General features: G+C 42.4%; 1 protein-coding gene across 1 annotated transcript in view; it reads right to left on the bottom strand.

Moving 5' to 3' along the window:
• Window positions 1-23323, bottom strand: part of KIF5C (kinesin family member 5C) — a 163410-nt gene that overhangs the window by 63901 nt on the left and 76186 nt on the right. The window contains exons 8-11 of the mRNA XM_066345085.1: window positions 19050-19174; window positions 15954-16058; window positions 15435-15583; window positions 2918-3066 (exon numbers count right to left, since the gene is read on the bottom strand). Of these exons, the coding sequence (XP_066201182.1) occupies window positions 2918-3066; window positions 15435-15583; window positions 15954-16058; window positions 19050-19174 (528 nt within the window). The remainder of the gene's footprint in view (window positions 1-2917; window positions 3067-15434; window positions 15584-15953; window positions 16059-19049; window positions 19175-23323) is intronic.

Below are 23323 nucleotides of genomic sequence, written 5' to 3'. Positions count from 1 at the left end.
GTTGGTCAAGGGACTACTCCGCCAACCTGAATTCATATCACTAAAATCGGTTTTCTTTATTCAAGAACTTTTGCTTCCAGAAGAATCACCTTTAAAATGCAAATGTTAATTTGGAAGGAAAAGAGCTCTCCTTCCTCGCTCACAGCCACTCAAGGATTACATGGTAATAGGAGGTGGCTATCTTGCAAGACTATCTCCCTCTTCTCTTCTTCCCTATCCTCTCTCTCTATTCCATAGGGGACCTCACTCCTACCCATGCCTTCAATTTCTCCCTAAAGATAGGTGACACTCAAATTTTTCCCTCTAGTTGATGCAGCTCCTCTCAGTCCCAGACCTCAGATCTGACTTGACATTTTTATCTAGAACGTCCCCCACACACCCACAGTCCCCTACTCATCTCCTCTGTCTCCAGCCCGGGTCCTCTATAGTTCTCCTGTCTCAGTGCACGGTCCGCCCTCCACCCAACTCAGCAAGCCAGCGACTTGACATGCTCTTTCTCCATAGCCAATCCTTCTCCAAGCCATGCTGATTTCACCTCCCCGAGTTCTCTCTTTCCAATGCCCTGTCTCACAGTTCAACTACTGAAATCTCACCCCTAAATGACCAACCTGGTTCCTGGCCTCCTCTCTCTCCTTCCCATCCATTCTATAACACAATCAATGAATCTTCAAAAACGCAAATCTTACCATATGATCTGCAGCTTAATATCCTTGAATGGCTCCTCATTCATTCTAAGACAATGACTAAAATCCTGAACAAAGACTGCATAGCCCTGCAGAGTAGGCCTGCCCACCCCTCCCACCTATCTCAAGCCTGCAGCCCCCACCTCCGCTCTCCACACTGGCCTTCCTGCTGCCGCCCCCCAGAGACCCTGGAACAGCGCTGCCTCCACCTCCACCCTGACTTCCACCTTGTACCTCTTGTTTCACCTGGCTTACTGCTTTGTTTCTCTCAGATCTGATTCCCTGTGTTGCTATTGGGGGAAACCTTCTCTGACTTCTCGGTCCAAGTCAGGCCCGCTTTGTCACCTTACCAACCTGGCACCTCACACTTTCCCTCCGTGGCACACAGCAGAGGCTGCTGGCTCACCTTTATTATCCTGGCTGGGTCTGCCTCCCCAACAGATTGTGAGCTCGTGATGGCAGAGGCCACGTCCGACTGTCACCCTTTCATCTCCAGCCCTGCTTTATGTTTAGACTGTCACCCTTTCATCTCCAGCCCTGCTTTATGTTTACTTAGCAAACAGTCGTGAAAGTCCATCGTGTGCCAGAAATCATATATTAATTTCTTCAAATTATAGAACTTAAGGGCATACATAGGATCTCACCCTATAAGACATGGACAACAGTAAAATTTCGAGTAGATTTGCAAGATAGTGGGACAAACAGTTAAAATGATACCAAGTGCCAAGTCCAAGAGCAGGTGGAGAGCCCCCCCAGAGAAGATGCGAGGCATAAGGTGGGTCAGGCAAACGGGGCAGTGTGCAGACCCAGGGGATGGAGAACTGAAAGGCTAGAGCTTAGCAAGGGACAGGAAAGAACAGAAAACACAAGGCTAGTTGCCTACTCCACAGTATTTCTAAGGCCAGTTCCCTCCCTTTACCAAAAGGCTTTACTGAATGTTCTAGTTGCCCAGCAGAGAACTGACTCAAGGGGAACCCAGAAATAGAACCCAGTTTCACACGGCAGCTCCTGCCTCGCCAAGCATCCCACCCCACTCTCCCACTCCTGCCAAATCACAAGGCGTCATCCACCAGCCCCAGGTGCTGAATTACTCAATTATTCTAGCAGCTTTCAAAACACGTATGCACCTAGAAAAATCTTCCAAAAAGAAAAGAATCGTGTTATTTAGGCTACTAGGTCAGTTTTTGAACCTGTCTTGAATCCTGATTTGTCACATCATGGCTTTCCAGTTGAGCAGTGGCTCACAGACACCCACCCTTCCTAGCAGAAAGCTACGGCAAACATATCGTCACAAGAAGATTTGCTGCTTACCCCACAGTTACAAGCAGGTGGGTGCCCCGATCCTGCACAACAGCCCCCAGGCTCCGACACTTACCCAGCCCTGAGGCCTGCTGCAGACCAGGGGGTAGATACTGGGCATGGCAGTGAGGAATCTGAAGAATGGTTTCCAACTGTCCGCTATTCCCCTACACACACACCACACACCAACCGGCCTTATGCAGTTAAAAAAAAAAAAGGACTTCTACCTTCTAACTTCCGTCACAATGCTACAACCATTGAAATAATCTGTTTGCACTTGGGTCTGGAAACCCTTCCTCAACGCCTCCCCTACATCCCACCCGTGCACTGCGTGTCAGCTCTCTCAGATAGTTCCTTTGAGTAGAACACACCAAAGAGGATGTTTGGGGGGAAAAGAACAACTAGCACAAAACAAGCCTTTACGACTCCATTTTAGCACCAGGCTTCTTCGGGAGCTTCTATTTCTGTCTCTGAAGAAGCAGAGCAAGAAGAGTTGGGGAAAAAAGAATATATTCTTTTAGTCACCAGAGGTGACTTTAACTTCAAATCATTAGAAAACTTGCAATGGAGAGAATGACATTTTTCATTTAATCAAAGCAATCTGAACCACAAAGTCTTAGACACTGTTCTCTAATTCTCAAAGACAGCTTCCCAAGAGCAAATCACAATGACAGAGAGAGGGCCATCTCACTGGAAATGGATTAAGGCAACTTTGTAAATAGTCACTTGCCCATTAAGAATGTATGTCAGCCAAGTGACACGGCAGGGGTTGGAGCTGTGCTAGGGAATGAGAAACATCTGCTTAGTCACACGGGTTGTCTCAAGGCGGGACCAAGGCCCCCCATAATCACTCAGTCCCAGTGCTGAGAGGACAACAGTCTTAGGAAAAAGAGAGTACACATTCGTGGCTCGCTCTCCCTCTCGTCCTTCCTTACCATTTCTCCATCTGTTTAGCTCCATCTCCAGATGCTGAATAACATTCTTCAAGGTCTTGTTTTTCTCTTTCTCTTTTTCATACTTCTTCTTCCATTCTTCTGCTGTCAGCTCCAGGTTCACAGAGACTGTGTTCTTGATGGTCTTAGCCCTGGGGTTAAAAACACCCGGGAAAGATTCTGAGCACAGGCACCAGCATCAGCTAAATCAGAAATACATTCCTTTCACATCAAAGAAAGTCACTGGGAAGACCCTGTGACTTTCACCACCACCCTCTCATCGAGCTGGATTAGTGGTCCCACTTACTCCTAAGGCTCCAAACTCACATTTTCCTTTTCTCCTTTACCTCCTGCCAGTCTCTATATCCAATGGATTTTTATTCGAATTGTTTCTTGGGGTCACCTCTTTCTCTATTCTCTTTCTTCATCTTAATCTGTATTCTCAGTATAACTTGTGGTTATAGCATTTTTCAAACATTTAGTATTCACCTTTAAACATCTTTATACCACATTCAGATTCCTCTTCCTAAGTAGAGATTCCTTCCAATTCAATTAACATTTATGAAACACTGCATATACCAAGATAAATGAGACAAGGTCTCCAGCCTCAGAGCTTATAGTTTCTTCTACCAAAAATATACAGACTGAAATCATACAAATCAACTGTTCTCTTATTCACACTACCTAGAATCATCCCTAATGTGCTTGCTGAACATATGTGACACATGCCCCTGGCCAGGCGGGTCACTTAACCGAGTAAGTTAGCCAGGTAAACCATGGCTCCCTGCTGAGCACATGCCCCCATCACAGCCAATTTTTACCATGGTAGAATAGAGGGCCGCTGTTCTCAGGTCATCCTATTTTTTCAAGAACAGTCAGAAATTGACATTTATATTTGTGTCTCTTAGTTCATAACAATTTTTCAAAATAATGTGTGAGATCAACAAACAAGTTTAAAAGTCACCAATTTGCCATTGCTAGCATAGAGATGGAGTAACATTCTAGGGCATATGGATGGGGTGGGGGTGAAGGTTTGATGCCAGAGTATATGTTTGAACTCAAGGGAGTATATGTTCTACCCTGGTCGGTTGGCTCAGTGGTAGAACATCAGCCCAGCATGTGGATGTTCCTGGTTCAATTTCCAGTCAGGGCACACAGGAGAAGTAACCATCTGCTTCTCCACCCGTCCCTTCCCCACCCCCTTCTTTCTCTCTCTCTTCCACTCCCACAGCCATGGCTGGATTAGTTCAAACAAGTTGGCCCCAGGCGCTTAGGATGGCTATGTGGAGCCTCCCCCTCAGACACTAAAAATAGCTCAGTTGCAAGTGGCCCCAGATGGGAAGAGCACTGGCCACAGACAGGGGTTGTTGGGTGGATCCTGGTCGGGGTGCATGTGGGAGTCTGTCTTTCTATCTCCCCTCCTGTCACTTGAAAAAGAAGAAAAAAAAGGGGGGCAACTAGTGAGCACAAAGGCAATGGCTTAAGCTCATACTAAACACAAAAAGGCACGCCTCAATTCATTACGTGTGGAAATGAACACATATGCAGACGCGTCTAATTAAGAAGTAAATGGACCTTGATAGAATTTCACTTATTACTTATTTTTAAGAAGGTTAAAACTTCATTTAAAAGTATGTGATATTGTTTTATTTGCTATTGACTTTTTCATTTTAAATCCCACTAGTCATTGTACTGTCATATTTGCTAGCACGATCCGATGTGTGATTCAGGTTAATTACTGTTGTCATCAAATGACATTGTGGACAGGATTTCTATTTCAGTGAAAGAAATTCAGCAGTCTTCACCAGTGCTACAGATGTTATTCCAAAAATTAATTCCTAAAGCAGACAACTAAATAACCCAACTGTCAAAAGAGAACTTAAATTATTTCAATGTAAGGCTCCACTTAAGAATTAGTATAATTCTCCTTCATTCACTGTGGCTTGAGGCTGCTGTCCCCAGAGGTAATTCAACTACTTTTTCAAACAGTAGCAATTTTATTATTATTTTAATGTCTATGCCAGTTTGACACCCTCACGGCACCCCTGACACCCTCAGGTGGCGTGGGTGTGTCTCAGATACAAGCACAAACACGCAGCATCTATTATGGACGTGGCAAGTCGGGAAGTGAAAAATAACCCACAGCTAAAAATGCTTGTGGACATTTAAGGGCACACAGTGAGGCTACTAATCTCACTTTTTAAGTCATAAAGAGCCTCTCGATGATTCCTGGTGATACTGGAGAGAGAGAGAGAGAGAGAGAGAGAGAGAGAGAGAGAGCGCGCTTCTCTGTGACACACAGGCAGGTTTGGCCAGAGCACATTTTGGTGAGCGGACTCAGCAGGGTTATCAGTGGTGTAACAGTCTTCATTTTCAAAGTTCTTCTAAGCTGTCCAGGAAATTATTTTCTTCCACTTCTACAGTAACCAGGGCCCTGGCAGGAATCACATGGCTCACTCAAACTGCATGGTTTGGGAAGAGTTAACAGAGGTATGGGAAGGACACTGGGAAATGACAAGAGATGAGGCATAGCCCACACTAGTTATGGGGGAGCCACTACCGGCCTCAGGCTGAGGAGGCTGCGAGGGAGGGGCTGAAGGAAGAAGGCTGCCCACCAGGAGCAGTAACAGCCTTTCATCTAGGGACACAGCCACCCAAAGTTACCCTGCAGGGACAGAGTCAAGAAACCAAGACTCTGACCTCACTTGCTTCTCTCCTTCTGATCATCTGCCATGGTCCCTCCCCACTGGTCCAATGTAACTGGAAGCCAGAGGCAATGGCGGCCACTGTATTTATCCAAACTGGTCACTGTCCCAGGGCCCAGCGCAGAGCAAAGATGGTATGGAAACAACCAGAGAATGGAGGAAAGATGCACAGTCCAACTCCTATTTGGAACTCAGAACGATGGTGGGAAGCCATGTCTCATGCCATTGCCCCAGACCTCATTCAGACCTCTAAATCTAGTCCACCAATAAAGGTGGACTATGAAGAAAGCAGACAACATTGAGAGGGAAAGGTGTTAGTTCTCCTAAAACTGTTGTACACATTAAAATAGTCTCAAATAAAGTCCCAGGAGGTTTGAATGCGGGTATAGAATAAGCTGATTCTAAAATTTATGAGAAAGAAAAAAAGTCAAGAAGAGCAAAGATAATTTTAAAGAACAAAGTTATACAATGGAATATGAACACTTATTATAAAATCACAGTAATTAAAACTGATTCCAGAAACTTTGGAATAGAAACAGACTAGATTATCCAGAAACACACTCAGCTATGCAGCTATGCAGTCATTTGATTTACAACAAGCCACCCGTACAGTACAGTAGGAAAGAATGGCCCTCTCAAAATACAGTCCTGGGTGGAGTGGTGACCTTTATCCAATCCCCAAATATCATATAAAAAGGTCTATTCTAGACAGATCACACACATATGTGAAAAGTAAAACAATAAAACCTCTAGAAGAAAACAGAATATCCTTGAGTAAGTAAAGATTTTTCTTAAATAGGACATAAAAGAAAAATTTGGCTTTATTAAAATTTAAAAGCCTCCCTTCATAAAAATCAACAAGAAAAAAGTTAAAACATAGGCCACAAAGTGGGGGAAGTTATACACAATACATAAAAGGACTTAACCAGAATAGCCCTTATAAATCAGTAAGAAAAAACCAGACAAGCAGTAAAAAAAAAAGTGGGCAAAGATCTGAACAGATACTTCACGAAAAAGGTATCAAAACTATTTAAAAATGGGGAAAATGAAGAATAAAACATTATTCTGTTATATATATATACATTATATATATTATTAGCCATCAGGAAAATACAAAATAAAACAACAATGAGATGCCTTTATCCCCCCAACAAAATGGCTAAAACGTTTTAAACTGATAATACTAAATGGTGATGAAGATGTGCAGAAACTGTAATACTCAATTACTACTGGAGGGAGTGCAAATTATTCCAATATTTTAAAAAACTCTGATAATTTCTGCTAGACCTGAATTATCTCAGATCCTATAAGCTAGCTATTCCACTCATAGGTATAACCAATGGAAATGATATTTATTCACCTAAATATATGATAACTAATGTCATAGTAACTTCATTTATAATATCCTCAAAATATAAACAAATCAAAGTCCACCAATAGTAGAATAGATAGGTATGTGCTTGCTATATTCATACAACATAATAGTGACTATAAAGAAACTACTACTACACCTAACAAGGTAGTGAATTTCAAAGGTAGCATGCTGCATAAAAGAAGCCAGATACAAAACAGTATTGAATGACTTTATCCATATAGAGTTCAAAGATAGGCAAGAGTAAACTATGTTGAAAGAGGTCAGTATGGGCATGACTTCTGGTGGCGCAGCGGATAAAGCATCAAGCTGGAACACTGAGGTCCCAAGTTTGAAACCCTGGGCTTGCCTGGTCAAGGCACATACAGGAAGCAACTCCTACAAGATGATGCTTCCCGCTTCTCCTCCCTCTCTCTCTCTCTCTCTCTCTCTCTCTCTCTCTCTCTCTCTCTCTCTCTCTCTCCCTCCCCCCCCCACCCCAACTCAGTAAATAAATCTAAAAAAAAAAATAAAGAAAGAGGTCAGTATGATGCCTGTAAGAGTTGGGTATTAACTGGGAGGATGTAGGAGAGAGATTTCTAAGATGTTGGATGGGGGTTAAAAATGTATTGAGTTACACACAGAAGTTTATACATTTTACTATATGTATGCTATAGTCAATAAAAAGTAAGTTAAAAAAAATAAGCTGATGAAGAAAGAAACCAAGTCAGATACAAGAACTTTTAGATCATGAATAAATTAGTGTTACTAAGAGAGACACTGAATTTCTGTGTCTGGGGTTATTTTTTTAAATAGAACCAATATTCTCTCATCTAGAATCTTGAAATAGCCTTGTGAAGTAAAATAAAAAATGTCTCAGTCCCTTATTCCCATAAAAGAGCTAGAGTAAAAGGATGTTGAACATGTACAATCTCTTTTATTGTTAACCATACATTTTAAGAAGATTTATAGAATAAGGAGCCTAATGATTAGGTTTTACCTAATTTTGCCACTCACAATACTCTTTCGTCCTGTGTGAAGGTTGCCGTCAGTGCGTTAGTAGATTTGGGCTTTGTCCTCTTCAGAGCAATCCAGTGTCTTTCAGTTTTCATACTCTTTGCTCATTTACTTTGGAACGTGCCCCATACTTGCTAGCTGTAACCACACTAAACAGCACTGCAACTGGATGCTCTGTTCAAACACAGAGAATCCACATGGGTCCTGGGCACTCACAACTACACGTGGACACAATTCAGGGACTTGTGAGCACATGCACATACACACTGCTCAGCCCTGACTCCACAAGAATTTCATTCAGGATTATGAGGAAACAAAACTGTCAGTATAGCACAAATTAAGAAACGTTCTTTATAATTTTGCCTCGCTGAAGCTATACAGCCGTAATGACACCGCCTAGCCCTGCAGTTCTAAGACACTCTCTCCCTGATGGAGGAAAACAAGCCAGTAATCTACAGGAGCCTTACTCCGCCATGAATTTACTGCTCACTCATCATCTGTATGAGTCAATGGGTCAGCCTCACTGTGACAACATTTGATTAATCCAATGTGACCTGATCACTCACAAAAGAGTAGAGAAGTATCTTAGGTATTCATTTCCAGAGGACCACAGGTTTTTCAGCCAGAGGCTCCAAGCTGTTTACAGAAATAAATGCCTGTTCCACAGTTATAACCATAGCAAACACTGAGTAAAATCCTAACCAAAGGCTACTTAGGAAAAGAACATTAATCTTAGGTTTACAATGTAACAGCACAACCCTCATGGCACAAAGGAGCCGATTCTTAAAGGTGTAATTATCAGAGATCTGTTTTGCACTTTCTCTTTGTTTCAGCTTGCTTTAGAAACACCACTGAAATCATATATAATCTGGTTTTGCCCCAAATATGTCTCTTCTCCCAGAAGGCATGAATTAGGACCCAGTTTTTAGAAGACCTCAAAGCTAATGAATGTTAAACTCTTTTGGAGAAGGCAGACCAAGTACAGCAGATAGAAAGCAGAGGTTTCAGGATGCCTTCCACCTAGATCCCCATATGGAGACAGTTAAGCCAGAAAAGATTCCATTAGACTGTGCCACTGAAGAACAGAAGGAGCGGGACTCTGCTCCCTGGCCTTGAGCAGCACTCTGCTATTTCCTCCCCAGTAACTCTTGGTTGCTCTCACTGAATGTGCAGATCACATGTTCAGAAACACATGGTGGGGCTTCTAAGACTGCTGAGTATGTCCATTTCCACCACTTAGGCTAAGCCCCCATACGTGATGACACTATAGGCATCCACATAATTTGGCATGTGAATCACCCTGTTGAAGAGGGAAATCTTAGAACCACTTGGTTCACGTCACTCTGAATCCTGATATATCCCATCTCCACCTAATTCCTTAATAATTGCCTTTGGTGTTTCTCCTAATTATCTTGTCTTTCACGGAAGAGCTAGAAAGATGTTTGTTCTCAGTACTTCCCTATCCTCTTGTTTTCAGCATTTTCCTTCCCTCTCCAGGTGTTTAGTAGAGTACTGGCATTTGAACAAGGAGCTCTAGACAACCCCACATCTCCAATGCATAGAATACATCTGTAACGTGTGATTCTGCACTGTGAATGGTGTAGAAGAGAGAGACTGAAATCCTCCCAGGAGGGGCGGAAGAGAATAGTTAACCATCCTTCTCTCAGTCAAGGCTCTCCAGAGAAACAATACTAATAGGATAGATAGCTATAGGTGATAGATGGGTAAACAGATATCTTAATATATATCTTATGATATATAAGGTACACCTTACACTTATTTTTTGTTCGTTTGTTTATCTGAAGAACTTGGCTCATATGACTGGGAACTGGCAAGTCTGCAAACCATAGGGCAGATCAGCAAACTGGAAACTGAAGCACAACTTGATATTACAGACTTTTATTCTTGGAGCAGAATTTCTTCTCTAGGAAACCTCCATTTTTGTTCTTAAGTCCTTCACTGACTGTATGGATGACGACCATCAAAATAATGGTGGGTGATGTGGTTTTTTTCATTTGTTTGTTTGTGTGTGTGTGTGTCTGGGTTTTTTTTTAATTCAGTGAGAGGAAGGGAGGCAGAGAGACAGACTCTGGCATGCACCCTAACTGGGATCCACCTGGCAAGCTCACTAGGGGGCAATGTTCTCCCCATCTGCGGCATTCCTCCATTGTTCAACTACTGAGCTCTTCTTAGCACCTGAGACGGAGGCCATGGAGTCATCCTCAGCACCTGGGGCCAATTCACTTCAATGGAGGATGGGGGAGGAAGAGATGGATAGAGAGAGAGAGAGAAGCAAGAGAGAAAAGTGAGAGGAAGGATGGAGAAGCAAATGGACGCTTCTCCTGTGTGCCCTGACCGGAAATTGAACCTGGGACTTTCACACATCGGGCCAATGCTCTACCACTGAGCCAACCAGCCAGGGCCTGTTTTTATTTTTAATTGAGGTAAGACTGGTTTATAACATGAAGTTTCAGGCATGTGACATTATAATTTGGTATCTAAGACACTGTATTGTGCTCACCACACCAAATATTTCTATCCGTCACCACACAGTTGACTCCCTTTACTGTTTTGCCCTCCCTCCACCCCCCTTACCCTCTAGTAACTCTTGATCTTTTGTCTGCCTCTAAGTTTACTTTTTGTTTATTATTTATTATTGTTTATTCATTTGTTTTGTTTTATAGTCCACATATGAGTGACATCATACAATTTTTGTCATTTTCCATCTGACTTATTTCACTTATTAGCATAAAACCATCAAGGTTCATCCATGTAGTCACAAAGGGCAGGATTTCTAATGTGCTTTGACTTAAAGTCACCTTAAAGTTAACCACATCGACAAAATACCTTCATAGCAACACCTAGATAAGTGTTTGATGAAATAATCCTGTACGACAGCCTAGCCAAGTTGACACATAAAACTGTTACACCTTTCATCTGCTCTGAGTCCTAGCTCCCAGATAAAACATTAACCTTCTTCTGGAAACACGACTGCCACAGGACACCTTCCCCTCTACTGGCAAGACTATTCCCCTGCTTGTGAGTGGGGGTGTAGGGAAAGAGAAATTAAAAGCTTTAAATTGTATATTTTGAAAAGCTCTGGTCTCTTAAGAAAACATTAAGAAATGACCAACATGGATGAGAATCTGGTCTCTGGCTAAACTTCTGTCATCCACACTATCTCTCCCTTCAAGAGCAAAAGTTAACCCTAATGGTATTCTGGCAACAGGGCCCCCAACAAGGGGTGATTTGAGTCTTTCTTCATTGAATGTCAGAAGTGTATTCAAGTGACTCCACTGGCCAAAATGCTCCCTTCTAGTTCTGTAGGGAACTTACTATCATGCTCTGGGGACATGAATCTTGCATGTACCCCATTCAGGCCTTTGGCTCTGCCTAGTCCAGCTGCCACTAAACTGAGCATACGATTAAAAAAATGTTGCACATCAGGCAAAGAAGAAAGAATATTACTTTCCCTAAATTATCAATTCTTCTGCATGCCACATACAAATAAAGTCGTTAAATTATTCATGCTGGATCAATCAAAACTCTTGGTACCAAAGATGTGCTGAAACTGATTGGTCTGCCCCCCCCCACCCCGGGGCTCCCTTTTCCCTCATTACCACCGCAAATCATGGACATTAAATAGGCTTCCAAGATAATTGGGTGATTTCAGCTCATACTTCTAAAACTTATAAATATCCTTTTTGAATAGTGCTATAAAAGTACTTTGGAAGAGTAATTAAAGACTAAAAAATAAAACGCTGGGAGCCAGAAGGAGGAAAGATCAATGAAAGTGCTCTAATTTGAGGGCCCTCTCCGCCAGTGCAGGAAGCGCTCAGCTTCTCACAGAGTTCAGCTCTCCGACTCTCTGCTGTCTGCAAATTCTCGTGTTGCCTCCTCAACTAAATTAAAAGCTCTTTGAGAGCACAGATAATGGTTTCTACTTCTTAACTAGCACAATGCTGGGCACTCTGGGGACTAAAGGGAACAGGCACGACCCAATAGGAGAGCCAGAACTTGCCACTGAAACCAAGAAACAGACACAGTGAATTTTTTCCTTTAAATTCCAGTACCTAATCCTGAATCATGAAAAGTGCTAAATCAGTAGGTTGCCCTCAAGCCTCAGTAGACTCTACTATGTTTGTACTGCTTCAAAGGATACACTATTGTTTTATTCAGAGCATCAATAAAGTATAGCCTAGCAACAAACATGGACTTTTCTTCCTGTCCTTGAAAGACCATGTAGGAATAACTAAGGAATCTCATGCTGCCCTAAGGTTGGGCCATCCTTGCAACAAGAATATAATGAACACTCGTTACACTGAATTTGAGATGTGCCTGGCAGTCTTTTCCAAGTTCAAAGTGCTTAATCTCATTAGCTATCAGATGCCGTGTCTAATTCGATATTCAGACTCATGTCTGCTGTGTAATTGGGTTCAATGCGTATATTTAACGATGAAACAGGTACTGGCCCCATAGAGAAGTTAGATGTCCTTGAAGAATCTATTAACCAAGTCAGAGGTAAAGGGAAGGGAATTGAAACCTGTACACTTCTAATTACAGGCTGGAAAATAAACCAGATCTAAACCCAATCAAACTTTTGGACACAATAGTGTCATAGTTCAGCAAGTGCTCTCATGTTTCCACGGAATCATCCACAATATGCATTATATTCACCTGTTCACTCATTTAATAAACATTTATTAACCACCTGTGCTGGGCGTTTGTTGAGACAGCTGATGTCAAGGCCCTTCAGGAGCCCAGTATCCAGGTGACTCTGATAACAGACTGTAGATCAACCTATTTCACTTGAAAATATAATTGGCACACTTTCTATATCCTGGAATCCCAAATTGTCAGAAGTATTTATTTGATCATTCATTCCAAAAAGCTAATTCTAATTCTATGTCACTCAGCCATATTCATTATGTTATAGTCCTTTCTTGTATATTACTGTGACTTTCTCAAGCCACAAGATGCTGCACTGTTGAAGACTGTTGAAGATAGAGAAAAAGGGGAACTTACAATCACTGAATGCCTGTTATATGCCAGTGCTTGAGCTAAGTAAAAACTGAAGTCATTCATTTAATCCTCCCAACAATTCTCAGAAGTAGGTGTTATTAGGCCCTGGCCAGTTGGCTCAGTGGTAGAGCGTCAGCTCAGCGTGTGGATGTCCCAGGTTCGATTCCCGGCCAGGGCACACAGGAGAAGCACCCATCTGCTTCTCCACCCCTCCCCCTCTCACTTCTCTCTCTCTCTCTCTCTCTCTCTCTCTCTCTCTCTTCTCCCCTCCTGCAGCCATGGCTCGATTGGAGTGAGTCGGCCCTGGGCACTGAGGATGGCTCCATGGCCTCCTCTTTAGGCACTAAGAAGAGGTTGGTTGTGAGCATGTCCCCAGATGGGGACAGCATCGTCCCCTAGTGGGCTTGCCCGCAGTATTCTGGTCAGAGCACATGCAGGAGTTTGTCTCTCAGCCTCCCCTCTTCTCACCGAATTAAAAAAAAAAAGTAGGTATTATTATATTTCTTCCTACAGGCAAGGAGACTGAGGCTAACAGAGAAGTAAGAGAGAGATAATGGGTCAGCAGCAGAACTTAGCTTCAAAACTGGAGGCACTGGCCCCAGAGGCCTATGCTCAGCAAGGTTCCTGATCAAGCACCTGGATGTAAGAGGCTATGGTTCAAATACTACAGTCTCTACCCTATGACATCCTACATGTTTAGTTACTTACTGCGGTGTGGTCTCAAGTATGGTACCCAATGGCTTTGAGATTGAGCCTTAATTTCATCCTCTGTACAAAGGTGAGAGAATGCCTACCTGATAGAATTACTAGGAGGATTTTGGCATGCCTGGAACATGCTAAACCCTAAAAAAAAGAAGTGCTAGTGACAATAACAATGATAATGACTGACTTACTAAGATGAGAAGAAAGAAAACAACCATTTGGAGTTGTACCTACAACTCTTCCTATAGACAGCTGCAAATGCCCATTGATAGCAGTGAGCTTAAGAGAGATAGCCCAATGCCCCAGGATGAATCTGGCTTGCAAAGGTTCAGATGATTTTTGCTTTGCAGGTAAGAATTTTTTTTAAGAGATATTTCCTTTAAATATGCAAGTGCTGGTTTGTTCAAACATGTCTTCAGAGGAAACTGTTAAGCTTTAGTTTAAGAAACGGGGAGCAGGGCTAATGGGATGAGCAGCACAGAATTCTGTGTTCCCCATAAACAGATACTGGTTTATAAGTATCCCATGGCCCTTGAGAAAAGAAGGTGTTATCTGTATAGTTCATTGAGCTAAGCATTTGGCTAATCAAGGAAGTGATTCAAGAAGTAAAAGACCCAAATTTAGTTTAAAAGATATATTAGTTCTACAACATTTCAGTCTAATTATTATTTATTTAGACATCCCACAGGTGCCATGACTGTGTAATTCTACATTCTGTTGAGGGCTCAGGAAATGACTGGGGTTTAACAAGCCACAACAATTTCCCATACAGAATTCCCACCCTGATCTGTCCTTTCTATAAGCATCTTAAACTATTTCTCGGGTATAACCAAACAACCAACTCTCAGGAGGAAGGCAGAGGGAGCACTCTGCATCCATTTCAAAATGAGGCCACTAAAGCCCCCAGGAAACTGGATACTAGTCTAAAGATCACAACAATCGTTCAGAATTAAAGGGAATGACAGCAGTGGGATCCACATTTCCCAGCTTGAGATCCAGGCTCAGCCCACGGAGCACTAAAGATGCTCACTCAGCTCAGCCAAATCCACAGCGCCCAAGCACTCCAGAAACTTGCCCTGAGACAGCGAGGCTGAGAGGACAGGGCTAAGCCTGAAACGAGGGACTGGGACTGCAGGGGGCCCCACTTCCCATCCCTCAGCATTGCCCAGATGTCTAGCAAATCTCGTTGACCATTTGGAAGGTGAGAAGATGGTCCCTATCCTCCCCTTTCTTTAACATATATATATTCTGTGCCTCCTGCCCCAGGGGTAGTATGAGGATCCCTTGCCCTCATTTTAATATTTGTGCAACTATTGTACATTCATCTAAGTTTCTGATTGTTCTATTAGCAACTTTGCAACAAATTTCAAATATTGGAGTTAAAGGTAGTTACCAATCTTGAAATCCTGTGAACCTGACAGTATGACTTAATTCCATGAAGGACAAAGGTAACACTCCACTGAATTACCAATAACCACATTTATAGCAAGTCTTAGTGGGTTTTTTTTAACAACATATCTTTGATTGGTATATTTCTGCCTATTATTTTGTTCCTTTGGTTTCAATAAATGACACCTCTCAAGTTTACAGATCACTTGTTAGATGCAATTTAGTAACAAACTACTTGCCCCCTTCACTCTGCTTCCTCTCTGACACTAGCCCCTTGCCACTCCTAGCATCTAGGACCCAGCTCAGAGTGAGGGTAACCAGAGGCCCCACCCACCTTTGTCCAAACATCAGTGTTGATTTGGTCTCGGCCTCATTGAAGACAGAAGGAGAACAGCAAATAACAATAGTAGTCCTACAGTTCCCCCCCAGAGAGTCCTGAAGAATCCGAGTCATCTTGCTGTCCCGATACGGCACATGTGTTTTCTATTTAGGAAAAGAAAAGGTATCGGCTGTTACAGCCTGTTCAGAGGAAAAACACAGAGGTAAGCAAGCCAGTGATGAGGACACTGGGTTTAGAAACATGTGTGAAATAAAAAATTATAGCCTGTTCTTTGGATCTTGCCAAAGTTTAGCATGCACATCCTGAAAACAGGGTTACAGGAAATTAGCATCACCATTCACACATTTTAAGGGACTAGATCTCCCAGCAAGCAAGGTTTCTACAACCCAGATTCCCTCTGTCCCTTTCCAAACAAAAACAAGCAAATCTCTGGAGTGTGTGGCAAAGAGCACAGGGACCCAAAAAGGCGACTTCTCATAATATCATTTAATAGATGGGGACAGGATCACTTACTGTCCCTTCTGCCAAGGCAGAGATCACGTTTCCAAGAGCAGACAAAGACTTATTGATGTTTTTAGCTTCGTCGAGAACAGCTCCCTCTGCACCGGTTTTGCTGACCTACGGAAGAGAGAGCCGTGATGCACAGGACAGCAAAGGCACACAGAAAACGCCAACGTGCAGAAGGCCGAGGCGTGGGAGGGGGATCCTCCTGGAGAGCAGGGAAACATAAAAGTCAGTAAGAACCACGTCGATAAAACCATCCCTTGTGCCTGAGACTAGGGATTTGTTCTCTCTTGTCATTTTCCTCTCAATTAGGTTTTAGGGGAATGGCTGAAATGCCTCAAGTGGTGGAGCTGCAGATGCTTCCCCAGGGGACATCTATCCAGGAAAAGCAGGCTCTAACGGTACTGTCACTATGAAAACACCGGCCCTGGGACACGGAACCACAGTCTCCACTCCAGAGGCAGCTCGGGGAGCACTTTAAGAGAAAGTACTGCCTGGGACACAATGAACGAACATCTTGGGGAAGTGTAAGCTATGAGCTCCAACTTCAGGCAAATGACAGCTGCCCAGATTCTCTGTTCCTTCTCCACACACACAGAGCAAGAGAAAAGGAACAATTATCCAAAGTAAATAAAGAGTCTTCTTTTTCTAGTCATTAACACTAAAGTTTAATTAAAATTAATAGTTCAGATGAAGAACTAGAAAAAAAAGTTGAAAATCAACTTCTGCAAAATCACATTTACATAAAGGAATTAAAACAGGTCAGCAAAAGTCCAAAACAAAGGTGCAGCTTCCATTATTGCACTTGGATGAAACACATTGTTCGGGGCAGCATAATACTTAAGCCACACAGGCCAGGAAGAGAAAAACAGAGGACAAACCCCCAGGAGGGATTCAGTCTGGATTCCAAACTCTTCAGGGCCGTCAAAAATTTAGCATTTTCAAAACATTCAACTAGAGCTCTTTACAAAAACGGCTGCTGTGTCTTCCACATTTTTAGTTTAGGTATGACAAGTCCAGAAAGTGTGTATTACGTTGAGAATTTGTCCTTTTCTCCTCTGCTGTGTTATTACTGGTGATTGCGTATTTATGGCATTTGCTGTGGGGAGACAGCAGTTTACAGATGCTCAGAAAAAGGGGAACTCAGCGTGACTCATAGCTCTGCTGACAGGACAGACGATGCAGGGTCAGCAGCTACTCCCAAAGAAGGAAATCATTCTTAACTGCACAAAGGCGGTTTCAGTTATGTATAAAGGAGAAACTCCGAACAACAGAGATGAATACGTGTCCAGGGACAGAGTCTTTTCAAACTGGATAGATTCCTGTCTCTCCTGGAACTGTGTGTGGGTAGCCCCTGCTAACAGAGAAATAATACAGCTGATGGCCACAAATAACAACAGTTGGTTCACACAGCCTTATTTAAGATGTTTTCCTATTTGAGCATCTTAACTCCACGAAATATGCAAGGCAGATACAACCACCTCCCTTTGACAGACAAGGAAAATCTAATTTCCAGAGATGTCAGAGCGGCAGCCTTCAGGAAGAGCCCAGTTAGAGCAATCAGGAGTAAAGCGCAGGGTGCTGCTCTACTAGCTCACACGGACACATTCATGTAGACACATCTAGGGCAAAGGAAAGCAGGCGTGAGCAAAGGAAACAGTGCGAGGGACCACGGCTTTAAAGTGGCTCATAAGTACCATAAGCAAGAACCATCAACCCTGTGTAGAGGACAGGTGGCCACTCTGAGCTGACAGGATTTAGCACCCCTCAGCTGCCTTCAGCCCTCAGTACTCATCCTTGTGCTCTAAAGGGTAGGAAGACAAACTTGGGAGGAGCAAAGAGTTACCTGGGCTCCTTGTCTGGACTGATACAGTTGGTATGATGGCAAAGTAGATCCTGTTTGCCAATGTAACCATCTAGAACTAAGCAATGCTGCTCCATACCCCATTCTGGTGGGTGTCTGTTTAAAGTTACAGACCTATACCAGCAAAATTTTAGATTTCCAACCAAGAACATCTGCTTGGCTTTACAAATTCACATAGGAGAACAACCCAAATAGCCATTACTTACAGGGATGTTAGTGGCCATAATTTGGTGTCCCGCAACCCAATAGTGGAGTGCAGTTGAGTGGGGGTCAATTACACAGTTCAGGAGACTGACTGAGCTTCAGGGCTAGCCCTGATGGGGACAATCAGCACGATGTCAGTGATGATGAATGGGACACATAGTATTGTGCACATGGACTTGCTCTGTGATGTCACCCAAAGCAGGCGGAGTCCCCAAGCCAGAGTGTGAGCGCAGGAGCGACTGGGAAATGAGGCTGTAGGGACAGGGTGGGAGGTTCTGAAAGGCCTCGGTGGTGCCTGGAAGAGCATAAGACAGGATACAGGTGCCTACGAGAGCCTGACAGAACCAGAGAAGGGCCGGGGCTGTAGCCAAAGCACTGGCTACAGGCAGCAGAGCCTAAGGGGAGAGGTGAGGGTACCCACAGGAGACTGTCTCTGTAGCCTAAGGGGAGAGGTGAGGGTACCCACAGGAGACTGTCTCCGTAGCCTAAGGGGAGAGGTGAGGGTACCCACAGGAGACTCTCCGTAGCCTAAGGGGAGAGGTGAGGGTACCCACAGGAGACTCTCCGTGCCCACTGCAGAGAGAAGCAGGGAAGGTAGGGCGAGCCCCAGGCACCAGATCTGCAGCGACAGGACTGCCACGTTCCAGTGCAGCGCCCTTCCCTGGCCGATTTGAGTCTGGAATGACAGGGAAATCTTTCCTTTTCTCAGAAGTGCATGTCCCTCCCTCATTTGCAAAGCTGCCTTTGCCAGGCTAAATTCACACCAACACCTGCCTAATGTCATCACCACAGCCTAATAGGTACAAATCAGAGCTGGCATTCAAAGTACTTCCTGTGACAGAATCAGGGAGCGGTCTTCAGGACCAGAAAAGGAGGAGCAGAGAAACAAAGGTTAAATTTAATAACATCTTGGCACATGAGAAACTTTAAGAGCTCTTTAAAACCAGGAAATAGTAAGGCATACAAATTATACCATTGCACCGTGAAGCAGAGAGCAGGGAGAAATTATAGCTAATACAAATAAAGAACCAAATTACCTTTTCGCTCCCAGCCAAATCAACTAGATAAAGCTTCCCACTGAGTTTTTTTTCGGTCTCTACATTCTCTTGTTTAATATTAATCAGGAAGATACTGTGACTTCTAGAGCTGTGTTCATTCATGTCTGAAAAGGAAAATAGTTTACTGCTCTACAAAGAACACATCAATTTAGGTAGCAAGCCTCTCATTTAAAAAGCACAACAAATCAGTCCTAATAGCTCCATGTTTTAAAGTCCATCCGATTTTAAAAATTACCTGAGACCACCATTTTTTCTTAAAAATAATACTCATGCTAAAAAAGAAAGATTTAAAATATCTTTACGTGGCAAAGAAATTAATCTAAAACCTCAGTCAATGCTGTAAGATAACAGAGTCTCTATTTCTGCCTCAGAAAGGCCGACCTATCCCCCAACCTCCCGAACAGCTGGACTCTCGCTGAAGAGCTCACAGCTTCCTTCCCTGCCTCACTTGTGTCCCTTGGCCTTTATCATCATGACTGGGACCTGACGCATTCCCTCTTCTCCATGCGTCCAGTATGGTCCTATCAGTAATACCATACACTTTTTAAGGAAGTATTATGGATTATGACATACACTTCTACAGTCCACGCTGGTGCACAGCAGGTCTCAGAGATTAAACGTGCTTCAGCAGGACCGAGGACTGAAAACAAACGTCTTTTCGGACCCTGGCTTTTGCTTACCAAGCAGACAGAGAACCCAGTGACCATCTTATTCAACTTCCACCAGCAATCATTTCTTAAAACCATCTTACCAAATTATATGGAAAAAAACCTCTAAAATTCCACAAAAAAGTCAGAATAAACAAGTTCAGCTAAATAGAATACAAAGGCAGCACATTAAAATAAGTTGCATTTCTACATACTAACAATGAACGTTTCAAAAAAGAAATTAAGAAAACTATTCTATTTAAAAAAGCAATAAAAATAGATACTTAAGAATAAATTTAACCAAGGAAACAAAAGACTTGTACACTGAAAACTACAAAATGTTGCTAAAAGAAATTAAAGAAGGCACAAATAAATGAAAAGACATTCAACATTCATGTTCATAGATTAAAAGCCTTAATATTGTTGAGACGTTAATACTATCAAAAGTGATCTACAGATTCAATGTAATCTCTATCGAAATCTCAGTGATGCTTTTTGTAGAAATAGAAAAGTCCATCCTAATTCATTATAGAATTCAAGTTACCCCAAAGAACCAAAACAATCTTGAAAAGGTACAACATTCTCAGAGTTCTCACACTTACTGATTTCAAAGCTACTATAAAGCTACAGTAATCAAAATAGTGTGATGTTGGCATAAAGACAAACATATAAACCAATGAAATGAAATAGCCCCAAAATAAAGCCTCACATAATACAGTCAGATAATTTTCAACAAGAGTGTCAAGACCATTCAATGAGGAAAGGACAATCTCTTTACCAAATGGTATTGGGAAAACTGGACAACCACATGTAAAACACAAACACACACACACACACACAAAGAAGTTGATCTCCTATCTTAGACCACATAAAAATTAACTCAAAAAGAATCAAAGACCTAAATGTAAAAGCTAAAACTATGACACCTTAGAAAAAAACATAGGGGGAAAGCTTCACAACACTGGATAAGCAATGATTTCTTAGATCTGACAACTAAAACAGAAGCAACAACAAAAAAATGAATTGAACTTCATTAAAATTAAAAACCTTTATGCATCAAAGGACACTATCAACAGAGGAAAAAGCACAGAATGAGAAATAATGTTTGCAAATCATACATTTGACAAGAATTGATACCCACAATATATAAAGAATTCCTACAAATCAACAATAATAAAACAACCCAGTTAAAAAATGGGCAAAGGACTTGAATAGACATTTCTCCAAACATGTACAAATGCCCAATAACCACATGAAAAGATGCTTAATGTCACTAATCATTAGGGAAATGCAAATCAGAACCACGATGAGGTTCTGGCCAGTTGGCTCCATGGTAGAGTGGCGGCCCAGAGTGTGGGAGTCCCAGGTTTGATTCCCAGTCAGGGCAAACAGGAGAAGTGTCTATCTGCTTCTCTACCCCTCCCCTTCTTGCTTCTCTCTCTCTCCTCCTTCCCTCCTGCAGCCACGGCTCAATTGGAGCGAGTTGGCTCTGGGCGCTGAGGATGGCTCTGTGGCCTCCGCCTCAGGTGCTAAAATGGCTCCAGTTGCAATGGAGCAAGGGCCCCAGATGGGCAGAGCTTCACCCCGTAGGGGGCTTGCCGGGTGGATCCCGGTCTGGGCACATGAGGGAGTCTGTCTCTGCCTCCCCTCTTCTTACTAAAATTAAAAAAAAATACCCACAATGAGCTACCACTTCACACCCCTGGTTACTAAATAATAATAATAATAACAACAAAAAATAACAAGTGTTAGCAAGGATGTAGAGCAATTGAAACTCTTGTGCACTGTTGGTGTGAACACAAATGGTGTAGCTGCTATAGAAACAATGTGGTGGCTTATTAAAAAATTAAAGTAGAATTACCATACGATTCAGCAATTCCACTTTTGGGTATATATTCAAAAGAACTGAAAGCAGAAAAGAACTTGGACAGGTATTTATCAATCCATGTTCATAACAGCATTATTCACAATGTCCCAAAAATGGAAGCAACACAAGTGTCCATCTATGGACACTTAAAGTAAATGGGCAAGTAAAATACAGTATATACACAAAATGGAATACTATTCAGCTTTAAAAAGAAAAAATTTTAACACATGCTAAACATGGATGGATCTTGAAGACATTATGCTAAGCAAAATAAGCAAGTTATAAGGAATCTATATTATTCCACTTATATTAGGTACCAAAAGTTGTCAAATTTACTGAGACAGAAAACAGAATGGTGGTTGCCGGGGGCTGGAAGGAAAGAGAATGTGAAGTTATTCAATGGGTGCGTGGGGTTATTTAATGGGTGTATGGAGTTTCAAAATTTTGGAAATAGTGGTGATGGCTGTACAACACTGTGAATGTACTTAATGCCACTGAACTGTGCATTTTAAATGGTTAAAATGGTAAATTTTGTGTTATGTGTATTTTCCCACATTGATTTTAAAAACCACTTTACCAAAATGAGTACGAAGAATAGTAATGTTCTGAACCAAGGGGCCAAGATGGCTTGTCAGTTATACCATGAATAATTCATGACTAACAATAGCTTAAGAAACCAAGTGAATAATTTCTTTATAAATAAGAGATGCTATTACTATAAGAATATGAGTCTTATATTCTTTCGTGTATGTCAGTGTGTGTGTATGTGTGTATTTGAAGCAAGAGGGAAAGAAGTAGAGTTTAACTTACACTGTACACAAATCTATGCTCACTTATGAAATTTGCCACATGTACGAATATCATCTGATCCATTTGTTGGGGTAGAGAAAAGGTTGAGAATTACAGGGCTAGATCACAGCATCATAGAACCTTGGGTGGAAGAGACTTATAGAGGCTAAACCCATCACCCAACTAATACTTGAACCTCTTCTACAACATAGAGGGAAACTCACTACTTCTCAAGGCAGCAGGCTTTACTGGGGCAGGACTCGAGTTCTTGTGGTAGGTAGCTTCAACAATCCTGGTGCTCTAACCAGTCAGGTCAAACAAAGCAAGCTGACTCTCCTATGTCAGCACCTTGAACATGTTAAGAAACAATGCACTGTCCACATGTCCTCCACAGATTTAGTCTCTTCCGAGCTAGAAAGCCTTAGCTCTTTCAGCTCCTCATCATATGAGGTCACTCTCATTTATTCATAGCCCTCTGACAAGACTCACAACCCCTATCTTTTCCTGAAACCTCTGGCATTCAAATATCTCATAACCTGCTTCCCTTTCGTGTGCACATGCTGAGGAAGGAAGTAAACAAGCTGGCTTGCATGTGTTATTAACTCGGAATCAAAAAGTTGTCAATAATGTTGCCAGCTCCACATTCTGAGTTCCTCCTTGCTTTGCTTTTCCTTTCATACAGAGGGCAGATTCTAATGTGGTTTTTTCCATGTATATGACTGTAGACTTTGTTGGTATAGATTCTTTTTTTAACACCTGAACAATAACATGGTTAAAACAAGTAAACTTAGCTTGAGCAGTGGTGGTATAGTAAATAGAGTGTTGACCTGGGATGCTGTGGACCCAGGTTTGAAACCCCAAGGTTGCTGGCTTGAGTACAGGCTCACCAGCTTGAGTTCAGGGTCACTGGCTTGAGCAAGGGATCACAGACATGATCCCATGATCACTGG

The sequence above is a fragment of the Saccopteryx leptura genome, chromosome 7 (assembly GCF_036850995.1).
Source record: "Saccopteryx leptura isolate mSacLep1 chromosome 7, mSacLep1_pri_phased_curated, whole genome shotgun sequence".
In the NCBI taxonomy this organism is placed as follows: domain Eukaryota; kingdom Metazoa; phylum Chordata; class Mammalia; order Chiroptera; family Emballonuridae; genus Saccopteryx; species Saccopteryx leptura.
The sequence above is the reverse complement of the archived record's forward strand: the minus strand, read 5'-3'. Positions and strand labels throughout refer to the sequence as shown.